The sequence below is a fragment of the Mirounga angustirostris genome, unplaced genomic scaffold, assembly GCF_029215605.1.
Source record: "Mirounga angustirostris isolate CCGP_5_RB_7025 unplaced genomic scaffold, mMirAng1.0.hap1 SCAF_4, whole genome shotgun sequence".
In the NCBI taxonomy this organism is placed as follows: domain Eukaryota; kingdom Metazoa; phylum Chordata; class Mammalia; order Carnivora; family Phocidae; genus Mirounga; species Mirounga angustirostris.
In genome coordinates, this window is record NW_026991712.1 from 155,366,130 (window position 1) to 155,387,680 (window position 21,551).

The following is a 21,551-nucleotide window of genomic DNA, read 5'->3' on the forward strand; positions in this document are numbered from 1 at the left end:
TCGGCTCGGGTGGAGGATGAGGACGACGGACTGTGTGGGGACCATGCTAGAGAGATGGAGGTTGGCTTAGAGGTGAGAAATATAGAGATATGAGTTACAGCAGTGGAGACAGAATGAAGAATAGGGAGATTTGAACGATAGTAAGGAGTTAAGAGTTGACTGGTCTTGTTAGAAGTTGATTGTAGGCGGGAAGGAAGAAGAGATGGCAATGACCTACATTTCCAGCCTTGGGTGCTTTTCACTGAGATTGGGACCTTAGAGCTGGAATCTCAGGAGTCCAGTTCTGAACATGGTCAGTGACACCCGAGGGGAGATGTTCAGAAGGCAAATGGAAAAATTGGGATGGAGCTCAGGAGAGCAGTGTGAGCTGGAGAGAGGTCACTCAACTGCTCTGCCCGACTGCCACAAGATGGGAATAATAATTGTGCCTACTCTGTCAGCTTGTTGTGAGGACTAACGAGTAGAGAGCTGGAGCAGTACCTAACATGGAGTAGACACCTTATAAAGGCGAGCCGTTTGTGTTTCTAGCACTATAGACGGTCACTGAAACCATGGGAGTAGATGAGGTACCAGAGACAGAAAGGAAAGAGAAGAGCAGGGGACCTGGGATTGAATCCTGAGAGAAAAAGAAACCTGCACCTAAGGGACTGGTGGAGGGATGGGAATGTACAAAGGACTGAGCAACAGTTTCCTGACAGAGAGGAGGAAACTAGGAGAGTTCAGGTCAGGGAAGGAAGAGATCAGAGTATTCAGGGAGGAGAGTGTGATCAGGAGGGTTAGAGCCATGGGGAGGTCACACCCGTTGAGGCTGAGAAGCAGCAGCTTTGTGCTGCCTGGCACAGCAGTAGACCAAACAGATGCAAAGTGGCGCACTGACGCTCACGGAAACTGCAGTGCGGAAGAAGGGATCCCTCCAGTCCAAAGAGCAACCACAGAAGCCACAGCCTGTCAGCCCGGGGAGAAAGTTCCTTGATCACCTGTCTGATAGCTGAAGAAACCCTGAACAAATGACTTGCCTGGCGAATCACAACAAATAGGAGACAGGGTCGCAGTGGTGGGCTCAGTATTCTTTGGACAGACGGAAACTTAGACATGGCATTGCACCTGGGAACTGTGGCATGTGACTATTTTCCTTCCTTCCCTCCTTCCTTCCTTCCTTCCTCCCTCCCTCCCCCTCTCGCTCCCCCCTTCCTTCCTTCCTTCGATTTATTTATTTATTGGGGGGAGGGGCTGAGGGAGAGAGAGTCTCAAGCCCACTCAGGACTGGGGACGGGGCTTGATCTCACCACCCTGAGATCAGGGCCCTGAGATCATGACCTGCGCCAATACCAAGAGTCGGTCGCTTAACCGACTGCGCCATCCAGGCGCCCCAGCACGCAACGATTTCTAAGGCACTCGGCACTGAGGAAGTTTGTTTTATAATTTTTTGCTCCTAGAGCCTTGGGAAACCTGAGTCCCAGTTCTTGGTCTTCACTTCCACGCGAGACTGCCACCTACTGGCCACATGTGAGAAGTGTGCTTCAGTGAGCGTCCAGACACAGGTTTGCTTCCTTTTCCAGGGGTGAGAGTGTGAATACACTTGGCAAGTTGCTGTTATAAGGAAGAGACCAGTGTCAAGGATCTTCCCGACCAGCCGCATTCTATCTCTGATTCCTGTACATCTCACCACCTCTTTCACCACCTCCTGTTCAAAGCCCATTGTTGAAACATAAAAAGCATATTTTACACACTACTTCTTTTAAAAAAGCCAGTCGATGAAGTAATTAATGTTATGTGCTCTGGGGTATATGTACTGCTTCTGAATTAAGAATTACTGTAGTGTCTTCCACGGGTGTCTCCTCTTCCGGGCAAGGCTCCCGGAGTCCAACCAGCCCATGCACGGGCACCTGAGTGGGGCACTGACCACTGCCCCAGGCGCCCGAGGGGAGACAGTGCCAGGTCCGGGCGGACAAGAGGTTTGGAGGGCCAGGTAAACTGGGCCATTAGAAAGGAGTGTTCCCCAAGGACTTTCTATTTAAAAACAAACAAACAACTACGGGAGACTGTTTAATAAAACTTAGGAAGAGTGAATAAAGTGTGGCAGTTGAAGTATATAATTTTGGGGAAATAACCTATCTTTAAGAATATTCAGCAGATTTTTGGGGCACCTGGGTGGCTCAGTCGTTACGCGTCTGCCTTCGGCTCAGGTCATAGTCCCAGAGTCCTGGGATCGAGCCCCTAATAGGGCTCCCTACTCAGCGGGAGGCCTGCTTCTCCCTCTCCCACTCCCCCTGCTTGTGTTCCCTCTCACTGTCTGTCTCTGTCAAATAAATAAAATCTTAAAAAAAAAAAAAAGAACATTCAGCAGATTTTTATGTTAAACTATCCTTTAGCATCAGAGCGTTGTGACTGTTGTTCAACGAAGTCACACGGGACGGGTGGCCTCTTACACAGCCGGAAAGGCTGAAACTTCTACTGATGTGGATTAGCTCAGAAGCAGAAAGTAAAGGCACAAGGTTCTATGGGGCAAAAGGTGTAGTTTTGGTTTTTTTTTAAAGCTTTTATTTATTTATTTGACAGAGAGAGACACAGCGTGAGAGGGAACACAAGCAGGGGGAGTGGGAGAGGGAGAAGCAGGCTTCCCGCCGAGCAGGGAGCCCGATGTGGAGCTTGATCCCAGGACCCTGGGATCACGACCTGAGCCGAAGGCAGATGCTTAACACCTGAGCCACCCAGGCGCCCAAAAGGTGTAGTTTTAAAAATGAGATCTTATAGTATTTGCATGACCCTGAGAAGGGCATAAAGCTAAGAAAACATTATTATGTTTTATGGTAATAATACTGTCCATCCTCAGGTTTTTGACTGTTTCTCAAAAGTGGTAAAAATTTTAAAAGTCTTATTTTTGTAATACTGGAGAGATAGGACAGTGTGGTGGTGAGGATTTGAGTGCAGGGGTCAGATTGCCTGGGTGTGACCCACAACTTTCCCACTTATCGTCTCCAAGACTTTGGGCGGGTTATTCAATTGCTCTCTGCCTCAGTTTCCTGATCTGAAAACTGGGGATTATAATAGTACCTATTTCTCAGAATTGTTCTGAGGACTGTATGACATAATTGAAGAGCTTAAAACAGTGCCAGGCACACAGTCCTCACTGGTAGTGATGACTAGTTATCATTACTGGTATTATGACTGCTGGGTCAAAGCTCTAGCCCGGCAGGGACTTCGTTTTGTGTGTCACTATACACTCAGTGCCCAGCCCAGTGCCTGCTCTTTTGAATAAGTAAATGAATGAACAAAAAATGTATATCATTTAAAAATAAACCAACCAATGGGGCACCTGGGTGGCTCAGTCGGTTGAGCGTCTGCCTTCGGCTCAGGTCATGATCCCAGGCTCCTGGGATCGAGTCCTGCATCGGGCTCCTTGCTCTGCGGGGAGCCTGCTTCTCCCTCTCCTCCCCACTTGTGCTCTCTCTCACTATCTCTGTCTCTCTCTCTCTCAAATAAATAAATAAAATCTAAAAAGAAAGTAAAAAAATAAAAATAAATCAACAAAGGACATTATCAAAAAGGTGAAAAGACAAGGGCACCTGGGTGGCTCAGTCGGTTAACACGTCTGCCTTTGGCCCAGGTCATGATCCCGGGGTCCTGGGATGGAGCCCCACGTTGGGCTCCCTGCTCGGCAGGGGAGTCTGCTTCTCCCTCTCCCTCTGCCTCTCCCCTTGCTTGTGTGCTCACTCACTTTCTCTCTCTCTCTCCAATAAATAAATAAAATCTTTTAAAAAAAAATAGTGAAAAGACAACAGAATGGGAGAAACCATTCTAGTATCCAGAATATACAAAGAACTCCTACAACTCAAGAGCGAAAAGACAAACAAGCCAATTTTTAAAAATGGGAATAGGGGGGCACCTGGGTGGCTCAGTCGTTGGGCGTCTGCCTTTGGCTCATGTCATGATCCCAGGGTCCTGGGATCAAGCCCCGCATCAGGCTCTCTGCTCAGCGGGGAGCCTGCTTCTCCCTCTCCCACTCCCCCTGCTTGTGTTCCCTCTCTCACTGTGTCTCTCTCTCTGTCAAATAAATAAAATCTTTAAAAAAAAAATGGGCAGAGGACTTGAGAAGGTATTTCTCCAAGGAAGAAATATAAATGGCCAACAGGCACTTGAAAAGATGTTAACATCTTTAGTCATTAGGAAAATGCAAACCAAAACCACAATGAGGTACCACCACTCTGCATGCACTAGGATGGCTATTTAAAAAAAAAAGGACAATGACAAGTGTTGACAAGGGTGTGGAGAAATTAGAACCCTCACATATTGCTGGTGGGAACGGAAACTGGCACAGCTGGGTTTTTTTTTTTTTTTTTTTTGAGATGGTACAGTGGTTTTAAAATATGTCCACAAAAGTTCTAGTCTGTTTCCTCTCAAGGGGTGGAGCCCATTTCTCCTCCCTAGCCGCCAGCCGCGCCCCCCCCCCCCCCCCGCCAATGACCAGGGTGAACAGAAGTGACAGTGTGCAACTTCTGAGAGAGATTAGATTATAAAAAGTAGTGGGGCCCCCTCTTTGCGCTCTCTCAGATCACTCGCTCTGGGAGAAGCCAGCTGCCCTGGTGTGAGGACAGTCAAGCAGCCCGATGGAGAGGCCCACGTGGTGAAGACTCAAGGCTTCCTGTCAAAAACAAGCTCTAACTCGCCAGGTGTGTGAGTGAGCCACATCTGAAGGTGCGGGGGGGGGGGGGTCCTCCAGGTCCCGTCATACCTTCGGATGACCGCAGCCCCTGCTGACTGCTTGACTGCAGCCTCATGAGATACCTGGAGCCAAAACCACTCAGTTAAGCTGTTCCCAGATTCCTGAGCCACAAAAACTGTGTGAGATAAGAAATGTTTTTTTGGGGGGCTCCTGGGTAACTCAGTCGGTTAAGCATCTATCTTCAGCTCAGGTCATGATCTCAGGGTCCCAGGATTGAGTCCCTCATCAGGCTCCCTGCTTCTCCCTCTGTATTCTCTCTCTCTCTCAAATAAATAAAAATCTTTAAAAAATGTTTATTTTTTTAGCCACTAAGTTTTGAGGTAATTTGTTATAGAGCAATGTATAATGGATTACAGATGGACTGATTTAACAGCTTTTGTAGATTTCTGCAAAGTTTGAATATAACGACTTTCATTTTGTCTTCAAAGCAGCATTTTGAGGAATCTTCATTTGTCTCTGCCCAAGCTCTGTAGCTATATGGCAGGGAACGGGGACCTGGTGGGGGACCCTGCTGGATGTCACCATACTGTGTGGCCTAGCCCACCCATCCTTGAGGAGAGGGGATGGGGAGAGGTGGGACAGAGAAAGGGAGACCAAGGGCTAGAGAAGGGGGCCAACCAAGGGCAGATAGGGGTGAAGGCCCAGGGAATTCTGAAGTCCCGGCTTCTCCCAGCTCTCTTAGGTCCTACTGATACAACCAATGGCTAAATTTTACAAATATTTAAAGGAAACATGTTGTCAGTAAATTGGTAATTTGGTGAATTGGGCACGCAGCAAATTGGTCATTTGACTAATTGATTTTTGGCAGGCATATATTTGGGAAGTTAATTTACAATGATTGGTCTGCTTCTAATTAAGTCATACATAGTAATTTTTATGATCCTAAGGTAATAATTGATTTGTAAAAGATACCAATATATTTACACACACATATGTATTTCAAATTCCCAACAGAACTCATTAATTTCTTCTTCTGCAAAACTTTCTATGACTTTGACATTTCTCTTCTCTAGGAAGGGAGGCCAGTGAACGAGTACTTCCACGGCTTTAGATTGCTCGTCATGATTAAGTCCCTGCCTGACACCAATTCCTGGAATAGCAATCCTTCCTGGGAGGAAACTGCCATTTTTCACTTCACAGAAATCATAAATGGAGATAAATTCCAGGCAGGACCACTTTGAAGAAGGCCTCCCTTAATTTTAATTTTGGCTCTCTAATGTTAAATGGGATCATCATTAAAAGAAATTCTAAAATCTTAATTCTAGGGAAAAAAAACCCCTCAGAAATTAGTGGACATCATTACCCTTTCCCTGCTTATTTCTACTTCAAAGTGAGGAATAGACAGAGAATGGACAACCAGAATCCCCTGTACTGAGGACTGGAAAACCATTCCTTGGCGCACAGGTTTCTCTTCCACTCTTTCGGAAGAAAAAAGGTGCCGTGTGGAACCATACTGGAGCCTGAGGGGAAAGGAAAAATCAGTACTAGCCTCTCCTTCCAGCTGTGACCCCCAGCTGTCTTCCTGGTGGGCTCCACATAACAGGGAGCCGAGATAATCCATCTCTGCTGTGTCCTGTTGTAATACTTGACCTACATACTATGCGAGAGTTAAAATAGTGATCATTTTATGACACTAAATTTGGAGTGGTTTGTTAGAAGCAGTTGGTGACCACAGCATCCACTCTCTGTGCATGTGGCCTTCCCATCTCCTACCTTCCTCTAGGAAACATTCCTTTTTTTCCCCACTTCTCCAAACTCTCTTCCTTGGCCTTAAGAACTCTCAGGAAATAAAAGGTCATTTAATGCACACAGCCTGCACTTCGCCATCTGGGCTGAAAAAATTAGGTATTTCAAATTCTATTTCCAATTTAATGACTGTCACTATAAACGAGGATATACAAGATTCACTCATCTCCATTCATTCATTCGACAAATATCTAAGAGGCTACTTTTGCCAGTACTCTGTAGGCACCAGGGTACAATGGTAGACAAAGATGATGAAGCCTCAGCTCTTGTGGAGCTGACTTTCTTGCAGAGCACAGACACTAGACAAGTAAATGAGTGAGCGAGATAATTTCTGAAAGAGGTAAGTGCAGTGATGTGGCGTGTTGGAGAGAGCCCGAGGGGTCAGTGGAAGGGAGTGGGGACGCTTTAGAGAGAGTGGTCAGAGGCCTCTCTCAGAGGAGACGTCTGAGCTGAAGTTTGAGAAGTTGTCCATCAATCCAAGGTCTGGGGGAAGAGCCTTCCAGAAGCTTTGCTGGCCATGGCAGGTGTGGAGAGTTTAGTGTAGGTGCAAGGGGAACCTATTTTTGAAATGATCGTTCTGGCTGCAATGGGAGAATGGATTATAGGAGGCCAGGATGGAAGCGGAATTTAGCGACAGGATGGTGAGTTAGCCACGGGCGATCACAGTGGTGGTGGGGACAGAGACTCTAAGTAGGGACAGAGCCGAGAGGACTTGGTAAGGGTGGGACACAGTGGGAGGTGAGAGAAAGCAGATCATTTGGTACTAGGCCTACACTTTTTAGTTGAGCAGTTGGGTTGGTGGTGGCACCTTTTAGTGAAAATAGGAGACAGGGTAGGATTTGGGAAGAAAATCAAGAGTTCTGTTTTGGCTATAAATTTCAGATGTCCGGGGAGATTTCAGGGGAGAGGTCAGGCCAGAGACACAGTCTGGTACCTGAATATATAACATATATGTGGTGTGTAAAGCTGGGGACTAGACAAAATCATGCGAGCAGAAGGTGTGGGTAAAGAGGTGAGAAGTAGGCTGACCCAACAGTCAGGTAGAGAAATAGGAGAAAGTAGCAAAGCAATCATAACAAACATGGCAGACCCAGCTTGAGGGAGGAGAACTGGAAGTGGTGTCACAGAAGCCCAGAGAAGAAAAGTTGCTTTGGGCCAATTCGGTCACAAGCAGCTGAGAGATCAAGTAGGAAGAAAATGGAAAAATGAGTAGCTGGAGTGGAACTTGGGGTCAAGGAGCACTATGCATCCTTAAACGCTATCACTGAATTTAATCTGGGGGGTGTCTTTTAAATTTCTTTTAATCCATAGATTAAAGTCCCCAAGGAGGGGCTTTTTTTTTTTTTTTAAGATGGGAGATACAGAACATATTTGCATGTCACCGGAGATGATCCTCTAGAGAGAAAGAGAGAGCCTCTGTTTATGAGAAGCCTTTATGAATGTGCTTCAGAGCAGAAGCAGAAGCAGAAGAGCTGGCTGCGGCAGGAGCAGGGACACTCAGCTGAGATGGGAAAGAGGGCCGAGAACGTGGGTAACAGGCCAGGCAGGCAGGTAGATTCGGAGGCGCAGAGGTGCAGTTCTCAATGAGAAAAGAGGTGAAGCCGCCACCGGGCTCCGGCACCCCTGGCCCCATGCTGCAAGGGAAAGAGTCACTTAGCCTCCCAAGCCTCTCCACCCTGTTGTCACGGCACTCTCCCTGAGAACTGCACTTTCCCTGTAGCCTTCTCAGGGGAACAATGTCAACTACCCCCTCCCGGCGTGGGAGGTGGAGTGCGTCCTTCTTCCCTCCTCCTTCTCAACTATTCCTTTTTCTTCTCAGTACAAACACAACCACCGCCCCCGCACCCCCAGTACCTGGCACAGTACTTGGCACACCGCAGATGTTCACTCAGTATTTGTTTTTTAAAAACAAACCAACCCTGTCCTTTTAAGGTTAGTCCATTCAGCTATACCACCCATCCCTCCTGGTCACAGGCTTCTCTCAACCGTGACGGTTGCCATCACCCTGGGGGGACTTTACCTTGGTCTTGCAATTTGGTGTCCTCCAACTCAGAGAAATTTCTCCCTGGTCCTCCCTGTTCGGCACTGTTGGACCACATCTAAGACCTGTCAGACCTTCCCTGCCCTGCCTTTGGAGGATTTTCAGTGGGAGCTGAACGCTGCGTTCGCTCCCTAAACTTCCACTCTGCCGAGCGTGTGGAATAGCTCCTCCTAGTGGACAACCGCACACACACACGCTCTATGTTCCCAGTTACACCAAGACCCTTTTGAAGTCCCTGGTGAAAAAGAATAATTCCTTCATTCAACAGACATTTCTTGAGCACCGGTTATGAGTCTGGCCTGTTTGAAATTATTTTGAGGCTCACAGTTTCACTGTTATCACAGGAGCAGACATCAAACCAAAAGGGCAGTGAGAAAGCTTCACACTTCTCTGCCTCTGCCAGGGTTCAGGGTGTATGGACAGAACTCCCTCCCTCTCTCCCTCCACAAACATGCAACAAGGACCTACCCTAGGCCAGAGACTGCTCTGAGGATATAAGGACAGAAGTGGTAAGAAGTGCACTGAAACTGGGGCGTCCGCTGGGCGCAGTTAAGCCTCCAACTCTTGGTTTCGGGATCGCAAGGTTGTGAGATCGAGCCCCCCCCCCCCCCCCCCCCGCCCCCAGGCTCTGCACTCAGCGCAGAGTCTGCTTCAGATTCTTTCCCCTCCCTCATCCAGCCCCTCTGCTTCTCCCCCTGCTTGCACTCTCTCTTTCAAATAAGTAAATAAAATCTTAAAAAAAAAAAAAAAGAAGTGCCTGAAACTGTGCAGTGTATTCTGGAAATGACTGCTCCAGGGCTGGGGGTACTGGCAGGGAGGAGGGTGCAGGGTGGTACAAAGGAAGGAGGGCTGACATCTGGGCAGGGCTGGAAGGCAGGTGACAGAAGACCTTGGAGAAGAAAGGCATAAGCTAAGAAGTGATGATGAGTAGGAGTAGTCATGTGAGCCCCGTGGAGGTGGTGGCAGGGAAGGAGGCTCAGTGCCACCCAGTAATCTTTACGGGCTGCTTGATTACATTTCCTAACATGAGTCCACTGCCACGTCACCCCCCTCACCCTTGCTCCCATGCAGTGACAACTCTCTGCTGCTGGGTCTGACCTTTACTCAGTTCCCTCCACTACCCTACCCCTCTCTGGCAACTCCTCCCCAGCTAGGAGACTCTCCTCCAACTGGTAATTGATTTTAACACAGCATTACTTCTCACCATACAAGGTCCATCTTCCCAAGCACACCTGCAGGGGTCAAACAAATACAAAAATGGCATGCTACTGCAGGAAAAACGGACCAACATTCAATTTCAACACTGCCTCTGAAAAACAATCGATATTTGAAGTCACCCTCTGGACCTTTGCTGGTCTTCCCCAGGGTCTCACATGCATACCTGATCCCTGGTCCCTGCCTGCTCCTCTTGCCCCTCCCAGACTTCCTGGATCCGGGGCTCCACCAGCCTGCCATCTTGGACACAGGGATCGTAATATTTGCTGATGTCCACACTTTTCCTGCATAATGGGCCTCTGTGTCCCCGCCTCTTCAGCCCTGCCCTTTCCCCTTATGCCACCTCATTCTCCACACCCAGGCACTTCCTAGTCCTGTCCATTCCCTCTTGCCAGGGCCTCTATATTTGGCTAGATGGGGGCATTCTTACTTTGTTATCTGAACAACCCAAAAGGCCTCCCAAATGGCTTCAAGCCTCGAGTCTCCCTGTGGTTCTGACCTACTGCGGATACCACCACCCAGGTAACCTCCTGGACAGAGTGCCCACTATTCCATCTGGCATTCAAGGTACTCCTCGGTCTGGTCCTAGCCTACCTTTCTAGGTCTTCCTGGGCTGAGACCTCTACCAAACTTCCACTAAATTATCTACCTGTCATTCCTCAGATACATCTTGTACTTCTGTATGCCCGGAACTTCGTTTATACCATTCCCCTTTCCAGAATGCCCTCCTCTGCTCCTTTCCACTTTCCCAAATCCTTCCCATTCTCCAAGGTCAGCTCAAACACCTTCTCAGCAATCCCTTCTTTGCTCCCTCCTGTTGAAAACAGAATCTTCCTTCTCTGAACCACTATAGGAACACGGAAGGAAACATCCTATAAACACCTGCCATAGGTTCACGTTAAAAGCATACGCTTTGGGGGCACCTGGGTGGTACAGTCTGTTAAGCATCTAGTTGGTTTCGGCTCAGGTCCTGATTTCAGGGCCATGATCTCAGGGTCATGAGAGCTGAGCTTGGAGTCCACTTAAGACTCTTTCTCCCTCTCCCTCTGCCCCTCCCCCCCACCACGCGCATGCATGTACTCCCTCTCTTTCTCAAATAAATAAATAAATCTTTTCTTTTTTTTTTTAAAGGACCACTTTAGGGCAACCCTCTCGGGTCCCCTCCCTCTTTGGGAGCTTTGTACTATCATTCAATAAACTTTGCTTTGCTGCCCACAAAATAATAAATAAATAAATAAAAATAATGAAAAAAAATTAAAAAAGGATCACTTTAAAAAAATAAAAGCATATACTTTGGATTCAGATCTGGTTTGACTCTGGTTAGCTGTATAACCTGGGGAAGCATACTTAATATCTCTGTGCTTCAATGCTTTAGCTTGAAAAACATAAAAATACTTACTTCCACCGTTCGTTCATTTGAGCATCTGAATACCTAATGTGTGTCAGGCTCTGTACTCTTGTGGTTCTTTTGAGAATTAAATGAAATGATGCTCGGAAAGTAGCAGGCACATAGGAGGACTGAATACATGCAAACTTATCAATACTACCACTGTTTAGTTTAGTTCCTTACAAGTGGAGTCCTCTGGGTGATTTCTGGTTAGAGGGGAAGTACCACATAAAACTGGGAACCAGAGGGCGCCTGGATGGCTCAGTTGGTTAAGCATCTGCCTTTGGCTCAGGTCATGATCCCAGGGTCCTGGGATTGAGTCCCGAGTCAGGCTCCCTGCTCAGCGCCTGCTCAGCGGAGAGTCTGCTTCTCCCTCTGCCCCTCCCCACTGCTTGTGCACTCTCTCTCTCTCTCTCTACCTCCCTCCCTCTTGCAAAAATAAAAATAAATAAAATCTTAAAAAAAAGAAAAAAGACTGGGAACCAGCCAGCTCTGGACCCAGGTGGATCATAGCCAATGTTAAAGTACCACGTGGCTAGACGAACCATGAGAGACAATGGACTCTGGAAAACTAACAGGGTTCTAGAGGGGAGGGGGGTGGGAGGATGGGTTAGCCTGGTGATGGGTATTGAGGAGGGCACATTCTGCATGGAGCACTGGGTGTTATGCACAAACAATGAATCATGGAACACTTCATCTAAAACTAATGATGTAATGTATGGGGATTAAAATAAGAAAAAAAAAAAAGTACCACGTGGCTGATTCGAAGTACAGAAAGTGACTGTCATTTTCTGAATAACTTGCAGATCAGACCGAACCAGCATCTACCAGCTGCCAAGGCTCTCCAGGATACCCAACAAGGTTCTTTGTGACTAAGAGAAAACTGTTAGAGCTAGTCTGTCTAGTTCTCACGGTCAGCTTCTGTATGTGTGAGCAGGAGCAGACCCAGCTGCGCCCCTACCTTCATACTGGACTTCGAGGTGCATTGTGCGCAGCACCTTCAGCACGCACTCCACGATGCTGGGGTGGGTGGTTCCAATGATCGACTGACGAGACAAGACAACAGGACAAGGGGGTTACTTAAGATCTAGTACACCTGGAAGAAAGGAAAAGCAGGCTTGCAAACAGCTAGGCAGCCTGGCCGAATGGGGAGAGGGAGGGTAGTGGTGAGTCACTGGGCCTTGGCCGCTGCACTGTATGAGTACATTTCTCCAGAGGAGGGCCAGATATGGCAGCCAAGGATCCGAAAGACAGTCTGCTGAGCTTGCCACTGACCCCTCTAGTTCAGGAGGCATTCAGTTGGGGTGAGCCGGCTACCTTGCTGGGGGGAGGGTGGGCACCGGCTGGGGAGAGCTGAACTCATCCAGGATCCTAAATCTTCTCTCCCTCAGGGACCTCAAGCGACTGGGGAGCCCGTCTTTTCTACCTCTTCAACATTTATCCGGGCATTGGTTCCTGTCCTTTAGCGTGAAACATCCTCAAGCTCACCCACTTTGCACACAATTGCCCTTCGGATATTGCTCTTATTCTCCCTCTACACCTAAGCCTCCCAGGAGCCCAGGGGAAGCCACTTCATTCTCGTGCATCCTTTGACAGGCTGCTGCAATTTAACTTCTCCTGCCATGGGACCAACATTCACCCAAACTTTTCACGCGGGGACCATCTTTCTGTTCTACCTACACTTAGCCTCTCTGTGGTATTTGACCCAGCTGGTCATGTTCTCCATGTTCTCTTTTCCCTTCACTTTTACAGGCGTTTTTTCCCTCGTTTTCCTTTAACGGCTTCCATTGCTCTTTTTCAAAGAGGCAGAGTGGTATATGGAACGACTAAGAACTCTGGAGTTAGGGAGAGTTGGATTTCAGTGCCTGCTTAGTACATACCTTTTCCTTAGTGTGTGGCCTGGAGTAAGTCACTGGACACCCCTCAAGGCTCAGTTACCTCATCTTTAAAATGTCTGCCTCCGGGGTGCCTGGGTAGCTCAGTTAGTTAAGCGTCTGCTTTCAGCTCAGGTCATGATCCCAGGGTCCTGGGATCAAGCCCCACATCGGGCTCCCTGCTCAGCAGAGAGTCTGTTTCTCCCTTTCTCTCTCCCTCTGCCTCTCCCGTGCTCATGCTCTTTCTCTCTCTCAAATAAATAAAAAAATAATAATCTTTAAAAAAATAAAATAAAATGTCTGCCTCCATCAGCTATTGTGAAGACTAAAAGAGATCATGGAAGTAAGCCCCTGGGACAGTGCCTAGCAGGTAGGAGGCACTTAATAAATGGAAACCGGAAATAATAATGATAATCCAGCTGTTTTGTTGGACCTTCTTGCTCAGCTCATCTCTTTTTTTTTTTCAGCTCATCTCTCTTTTTTTTTTTTAAAGATTTTATTTATTTATTTGAGACAGAGAGAATGAGAGACAGAGAGCATGAGAGGGAGGAGGGTCAGAGGGAGAAGCAGACTCCCTGCCGAGCAGGGAGCCTGATGCGGGACTCGATCCCGGGACTCCAGGATCATGACCTGAGCCGAAGGCAGTCGCTTAACCAACTGAGCCACCCAGGCACCCCTCAGCTCATCTCTTAAATGCCAGTGATTCTCCTTCTGGTTCATTTTACCTGGCTGACCTCCCTCACTTCTGCTGTTTCAGTGATCCTTTCTCTGCTCAGGAAAACCAACTGCCATCCTCATCTCGGGTCTCTTTCCGAGGCTTCAGACTTTTATTTTCTACTGTGCGGTGGGTATCTCTACTAGATGTCCTCAACAGTAATTCCTCAGTTTGAGCTAGGAATCAGAATTACTTGGGGAGCTTAAAAAGAAAAAGCATTACCAAAGGCCGTCTGAAAGCTGTCAGAATCTATGGGAAGGAGGCCCAGGATTCGTTTTTTTGTTTGTTTGTTTTGTTTTGTTTTTTACACAAATGACCTACTTATGTCCTCTGCAGCCGGCTGGGAGATGGCACTTGGGAGCCACCAAGTCTCACTGAGTCAAAACCTAACTCTTCCCAAATCTGATCGATCTTTCCCTGCTCTCTCCTGGTGGCACACAGCTCAGCCTGCTGCCAAGTCCAAAGCTGGCTGTCATTTTTGCCTGCTTTTCTTTTACTGCCCCACGTCCCACGCGCTCCGCCTCAGAAATGTCCGTCTGACCCAGTCGCCCCTGTTCCCCCTGCCCCAGGGCAGGCCTCACCATCCCTTCGACCTCTTGTCTCCCTGCCTCCACCCAGAGTGGAGCTGTTTTGAGAGCTTTTGCTAATTTATCTCAAGACCACTCTTGGAGCCTCTCTTCCCTCCTTACCAGCGCGGTGTCTTCAGGCGGCCACCATGTCCCAAATCGGATCCCACTCACATTCCAGGGCACTGAGAGGAAGGCAGAAGCCAGGAGGAGAGGAGGAGCCTTCCCAAGCCCTGGCGATCTGGCCTTTCCCTCCTGCGCTGTCTACAAGTGCACCGTGATTCCTTCCCTACCAAATTGACTCCTGTAAGCTTTTCTACAGTCTTTTCATCATCTTTGTTGCTTGTCTCAACCACTTTTAAGTCTGCCAACATCTTTCTGATCCTTAAGTAAACAGGACAAATCACTCTGCTGGGCGACATGAACTCTTTGCTCCTCCTTGGCCTTCTGGAAGTAACACTCATTGAACAGCAGACGTGCCGTGGGAGGCTGAGCTCTGTTTCTCATGCCTGTCTGAAGTGCAACTGTGGTAGGTAATTTTAAGGTTAGTGTGTGGGTTGAATCAGAACCACGGGAGCATGCAGCTGGGGCTCACCTGCGCAGTCCTGAGAGTCTGCAGGGACAGCTGCTGAGCTTTTGGTGATGTGCAGGACAGCAAAGCTATTAGACCTTTGTAGACTTGATTCTGGTACTTGGGGTTTCCGTGGACCAAAGAATCCAACAGAAGCTGCACTTCTTCCTGGGTCTCTTCGGATTTAGACTTTGCCAAAAATTCTGCTATGGATCGTACACCTGAGCACAGAAGAGAGGAAATGCTCAATTAGAAGGGGATTATGAAAACAATCCTCACTCAAGATGACATAATATGGGCAGGGGACGACTGAGATATGTGAACGAGGCTCGTTCAAGCGAAGCAGAATCAAGGCTCAGTTCTCATGCTGCCTCCCTGTCTTGTTTGCTTCATGGCTCTGTGGCCAGAGGATTTGATTTCAACACAGGCATGTCAGCTTGTCAAAATCTGTTCTAAAGTTTAAAATGGCTCCGCAAAATGTACAATTAAACACACGTTTGGGATTGCCATATGATCATTAACACGTGCAGCGTTCAGTAGTTTACTAAATGTTCTAACAAAGGCTGCCTCATTTAATCCCAGAAACTATACTGAGAGGGAGGTGTTAGTCCCATTTAATGGATATATACACTGAGGCTCAGAGAGGCCATGGGGAGACGTAGAGGAGAACCATGATGAAAAGTGCAGCGAGGGAAGTGCTTTGAAAAAGGGACATGTGGGGGATGGTATCCTCCCCAACCACCTCGATCAGAGCACTTGATGGAACATAGGGAAATTACAGGGTTGTTTACCCTTCTCACCACACCACACTGTAAGCTCTTTGAGGATAAGGACTGTATTTTATTCATCTTTGTATCCCCAGCACTATATATATATGTGATATATATACATATATCACACATATTCAATGAATGACAATGATTTTATTTCCATTTTATTTCTAGAGTTATTCATAACTCAATTTCACAAAGGATTTTAGGCAATGGCTTAATAAATCTTTGTTGAATGGATGCATGAAAGAGGATATATTTAAAATGGAGAAGTATTTCCAAAACCACCATGGAAAGATTGGAGCAAATGATGAATCAAGGAAATCATAAATCTGACTCTCGTGGTGGTGACACGGACAGGAGCTAATTGACTCCACTGTACAAAGTGCTTCCGTGCAACATTTTCCTAGAGCGGTACTGGGTGCCACCACCATTTCACCCAGGCCCCTAGGGAGACATGGAATCGCCACCCCCGTCGTAACACAGTACCCACCATAGCTTTCACAGATGAGCTCCTTGTACTTCCTGCCATGGTTTGCAATAACCTGAAGTAGCTTGATGGATTCCTTCTTGTCCTCCTCCCTGATCTTCTCCAGCCCAAGTATTTCCAAGAGTGTTAGGACGCCTCCAACTTCCAGAAATTCTCTAAGGTACCGATTACTGTCCAGGGGAATACCAGAGTAGAAATAAGACACTTGTCGGGGCGCCTGGGTGGCTCAGTCGTTAAGCGTCTGCCTTCGGCTCAGGTCGTGATCCCAGAGTCCCGGGATCGAGTCCCGCATCGGGCTCCCTGCACCGCGGGGAGGCCTGCTTCTCCCTCTCCCCCTCCCCCTGCTTGTGTTCCCTCTCTCGCTATGTCTCTCTCTGTCAAAAAAAAAAAAAAAAAAAAAAAAGACACTTGTCATGTTCCTTGGCACTCACCTTTCTAAGGGATCTCGAGGTCCTTTCTTCTCATACTTTGCCCTCCTATCCAGGAAGTGTTCATGGGCAAAGTGACACAATAATTTGGAAGTTCTTCCTTCTAGCAGCAAGTGCAAAAGTTAAATACGTTGGACGTTTCTTGTGTTTAGTTTTCCAGACTCTGTTCCTCTTCTTCTTGAAATAGCACCTCAACTATCCCTTGGGGAATCACCCCTCTGCCACTCATGGGCCGTGTGGTTTTGGCAGGGTGAGCGGGTTACAAGGCATGCCATCATTCTGACTGCAGTAATTGGTTGGGACTAGCCATGTGACCTCAGTTGGTCCAATGAGGCTCAACACCTGGGGCTTTCTTGGGAACCCCTGGCAAAGATATGCTCTCTTTTGGGTGTGGCTGAGCAAGCAGGATGCATGTGTGGAGCTTCTGAGGGCCATAGCACATGGAGACCAAAGAATACAGAGGGGAACAGAGCTGAGAAATGGAGAAGAGAGAGGGAGAGACCAAGTACTGATGACATTTTTTGAACCCCTGGATCTAGCCAGGCTTTTTTAAAAGAATTTTTTATTTGTTCATTTGAGACAGAGAGATACAGAGAGAGAGAGAGAGAGAGAGAGAGAGAGAGAGAGAGCAGGAGCAGTGGGGAGAGGCAGAGGAAGAGGGAGAAGCAGACTCCCCGCTGAGCAGGGAGCCCAATGTGGGACTCGATCCCAGGACCTGGAGATCATGACCTGAGCCAAAGGCAAACGCTTAAACGAAATCTGAGCCCCCCAGGCGCCCCCTAGCCAGGCTTAAAATACAGATTTCTACCCGTGTGATAGAAAACACGGTAGTCCCATGTGGTGTGAATGCCAAAGATACCATGAGCCCCATATGCAACTGAGACCCCAGAATCTCTCTAGAAATAGAACTCACCTGCTCACCGCTGACAAGAAGATGCCAATAGACTTTAGAAGCTTATCTAAACAGGAGCCAGTCATATAGCTGCATAACAGGTTAAAGAGTGAATTTCAGGGTGGTTTTCCACACAGAAACCAGATCCTGTGTCGATTCCTGGTAACTTCTATGGCCCAAGATGACCAACAGTTGAATTGTGCCCTTTATCTGAGAGGGGCCACTAGGCTGAAGGGGTAAGTGGCGACACACAGTGTCGGGCACAGGGGTGGGCGGTACTAGCAGGCATGTTCCTGGTCCCCCAGGAAGCTTTTCTGGGGCTGGTCAGCCACCTTGGATCTGAAAAGGCCCCCTAGAGAGCAAGGAGGCTCTGATGAATAAAAGGTGCATGGAGAAAGCACAGTCAATTTTCCAAGCCTCTCTAAGCCATGACCATTGCACCCTTGGGTCTCAGCACAGTTCATTACTTTATGCCTCATTTTTAGACTTCTCTAAAAATAATCGGCTTCATCATTAATTCTCAATTTTGTACTTGCTCAAACCTTTACACTGGAGGTCACTATCTTTATGAAGAATTGCGTGCCTTCCTAATAAGAACAACGGGAGATGGTGGAAAAATTAAACTCTGATTTAAAACAACCTCAGTATTTAGTGTTATTTTTTAATGTGAGCCTTGCAAAAAGCTTCATTGTAATAAAGCACCCAGAGCACGCATCAGCTCGGATACAAGGTATGAAATCAACCCACAACAGAAAAGGAAACAGTCAACAATTACTAGGCTCATAACACATCACAGGCTCTTTGAACACTTAAGAAATTAGCTGAAATTATTGCAGCTCATGGAGGATGACTGAGAGCTTCCAAGACTGATAAAGGCTAATGTAATGGGTTGGAGGTAATGGTGCTTTGTTGGGGGGGAGGGTGCGTGAGGCAAATTATCTCTGCTGCACCCTGGTTCCCAGGATGCCAATAGAAGTGGAGACAGATTGGCTCATTAGGAAAGGCTCTTTACTGCAAAAACAGTGTTTGCTCTGGAGCCAGGCTCCCCTGCCTGTTGCCACTACAGCTGGAGGCCAGGTTATCAGCCCACAGGGTAGCCTCTGTCTTCCTACATTGTCCTCCACCCAGCTCCCCATGAGCCCCAGCCCCCATTCCTGCCTCCCTGCCTTCTCCCTCTTTTCCTCAGTTGCCAGCCAGGCTCACCAACTTTTGTCACCTCTTTTTCCTCTGTCCCAGGCTAGTCTTGCTTTCACAGTCACTCATTACACATATTTCTGGTCCATTATTTCCAGCAATTAGTTCCAGGAGTTTGCCACAGTCTCAGCAGGTGCTAACTAGTACTAGGCACTGCGGTGCTCTGCTTGCCTTGTCTCATTTAATCCTCACCACACCCTGGGGTGGCTGCTAGTAATATGTCCATGTACTTCCTGAGGAAACAATCTCAGACAGGTTAATGACCTGTCCAGGTCCCAGAGTTAACTGCTGGAACTGGGATTTGAACCTAGCAGTCTAGCTCAGAGTCTGAGTTCTTCCGGTCAGGCCTTCCTGCCTGTAGACAGACGGAGGGTGTGGGGCTATTTATGCAGATTATCTCCTGGGATGGTGTTGGAGGTGGAACTGTGGGTCTGCCCTGTCCCAGGGGAGGGAGGCCTGAAGGAGAGTGGATAGTGTATGGGCTTTGGGCCAGACAGACCCATTTCAGACCTTATCTCTGCCATTCACTAGTAAATTACTCAACCTTTTCAAAGCTCATGTCTCTTATCTATAAAATGGGATAATGCCGATCACCTATTAGGCCTCACAAGCGGCTCAGAGGAGTTAATATTTGTACATCACATAGCTCAGTGCCTAGAGCATAAAAAGACTCAATAAATGGTAACTAATACTTTTGTCATTATAATATATAAATCCTTAGTTTTACTGGTCTCTTCTGGAAGTTCAAGGTTAAAAAAGGGGTTTGAGGCTAATGTGAGATTAGGTGGTAGTCAATTTTACAAGACATAATGATGCTATGTTGATTTGTTTTCCTTCCAAATCCACCATAACTAGCGGGCAGCCGAGGAGCTGTGGGCTCACTGGTTTAACACACTACATCACTTCAGCCCGTCTCTTTTCTCTGTTGTATGACAAGGTCACAAAAAGTTAGGAAACTATGCATAATGTCAGGTGTAGACACTGAACACATGACTGTATATTGAAAGCATGGTTCTTTCAGTCATTCAATAAGCGTGCCGTAAGTGTCTCATGAACGCAGGGCGTTCTGACTGGCACTTGGGAGATGGGGAAGAATGATACAATGCCAAGGGTAGTAAGCGCAATGACTAAGAAGAGAAACTACCACGTAAGGGGTGGGGAGGAAAGATCCTGCCACAGAGGCTAAGAACCGGCTGTGGGAGAAGGTGGGGGACAGGACAGCGTGGGAAGGGGCAGTGGTCAAGCAGGACCAGGGCTAGGGGGAGGCGATGTAAGTAAGATGAGGCAGGCAAAAGGTGGTCTAGATTTGGCGACCAAGGCATTGCTGATACCTTGGTGAGGTTAGTATCACAGGTTGTGAGGCGGAAGCCAAATTATAGGTGCTGATGTTTCTCAAAGTATCATCTTTGGACCACAGGCATCAGAGTCCCCCAGGGTGCTTATCAGAAACAAAGAGGCCAGGAGTCCTCCCTCAGTCCACTAAATCAGAGCAGTGGGGTGGGGGTGAGGAGGCAGGCTGGTAATCTGCAATTTAAACCTCTGGTATGAACTCTAATGTCTGAGAACATTGGGGTCAACCTAGAGACATAATCAGTGGTATTCCCCTTGACCTGTTCTAGGTCTGAGTCCGATTAGAAATTTTATCAATGATGTAACTGTAAGATAAAGAGAGCTGTGGTTACTGAAGCCTTTAGTTCTGCCCAGCGGCAGACTCTGCTTCCCTCCTTCCTTTCCTGAACAAACATGTAGTATGTACCGCTTACGTGCCAGGCATGGTCCTAGGAATTGGGAATGCAGAGATGAGAACAGATGTGATTCCTGCTCTCACAGAGCCTATAACCCAGTGGGGAAGAGAGATTTTTTTTTGAAGATTTATTTATTTATGAGAGAGAGAGAGAGAGAGAGAGAGAGAGAGAGAGGTGGGGGGAGGGGCAGAGGGAGCGGGAGATAGAAATTTTAAGCAGACTGCGCTGAGCGTGGAGCCAGATGCGGGACTCCATCTCACAACCCTGAGATCACGACCTGAGCCTAAGTAAACCAAGAGTCCGACTCTTAACCGACTGCACTACCCAGGTGCCCGAGATATTTTTTTAAAAGATTTATTTATTTGAGAGAGAGAGAGAGCATGAGCGCACGCACAGAGCAAGTGGGGGTGGGGGAGGGGCAGAGGGAGAGAGAAAAATCCCAAGCAGACCCCCGCTGAGTGCCCGGAACCCGACACAGGGCTCAATCTAGAACCCTGAGATCATGACCTGAGCTGAAATTAAGAGTTGGACGCTTAATCGACTGAGCCACCCAGGTGCCCCAATATTAAGCAGGTACAAACAATACAATGTTATAATGATCAAGACAGAGGGGCTGCCATGAGCATATGTAACAGGGGAACCTAGGCTAGTCTAGGGCTCAGAAAAAGGCTTCCTGAGGAAGGGATGTTTAGACTGAGATCTGAATGATGGAGTAAGAATTAGTCAAATAAGAAGTAGGTTTAGAGGAGAGGAGATGGTTCAGGCAAGGAGAAAAATATATAATAAAAGGATCTGAGGGGTGCCTGGCTGGCTTAGTCAGTGGAGTGTGTGACCCTTGATCTCAGAGTTGTGAGTTTGAGCCCCACATTGGGTATAGAGATTACTAAAAAATAAAATCTTAAAAAAAAAAAAGGATCTGGGATGATCCATGGATGCTGTGGGCACACAGAGCAGGAATATCCTCAAATGCACCCATAACCCAAACTTTCACATCTGTCTTCAACCCCAATCTGTCTCTAGGACTCCTGAGCACGGGCACCTCAAACACAGCATGTCCCAAACCAGACTTAACTAACCCAACTCCTTTTCTTGTATTCTCTTCCCACATAATGGCACGCCATTCACCCAGTTTCCCAAGCCAGAAACATGAGAGTCATTCTGTGGGGTAGAAGTGGAGATGGTAGTTGGATTAAT

The 21,551-nt window shown here is 47.6% G+C and overlaps 1 protein-coding gene across 6 annotated transcripts in view; it reads right to left on the bottom strand.

The window, feature by feature from the left end:
* ARMH1 (armadillo like helical domain containing 1) overlaps positions 1 to 21,551 on the bottom strand; it is a 54,861-nt gene that overhangs the window by 18,054 nt on the left and 15,256 nt on the right. For all 6 annotated transcript variants that reach the window (XR_010410955.1, XM_064589279.1, XM_064589275.1 and 3 more), the window contains exons 4-7: positions 17,440 to 17,508; positions 16,102 to 16,268; positions 14,863 to 15,059; positions 12,074 to 12,158 (exon numbers count right to left, since the gene is read on the bottom strand). Coding sequence is in view for 5 of the 6 variants with exons in the window: in XM_064589275.1 (XP_064445345.1) it covers positions 12,074 to 12,158; positions 14,863 to 15,059; positions 16,102 to 16,268; positions 17,440 to 17,508 (518 nt within the window). In the remaining variant the exon portion in view is untranslated. The remainder of the gene's footprint in view (positions 1 to 12,073; positions 12,159 to 14,862; positions 15,060 to 16,101; positions 16,269 to 17,439; positions 17,509 to 21,551) is intronic.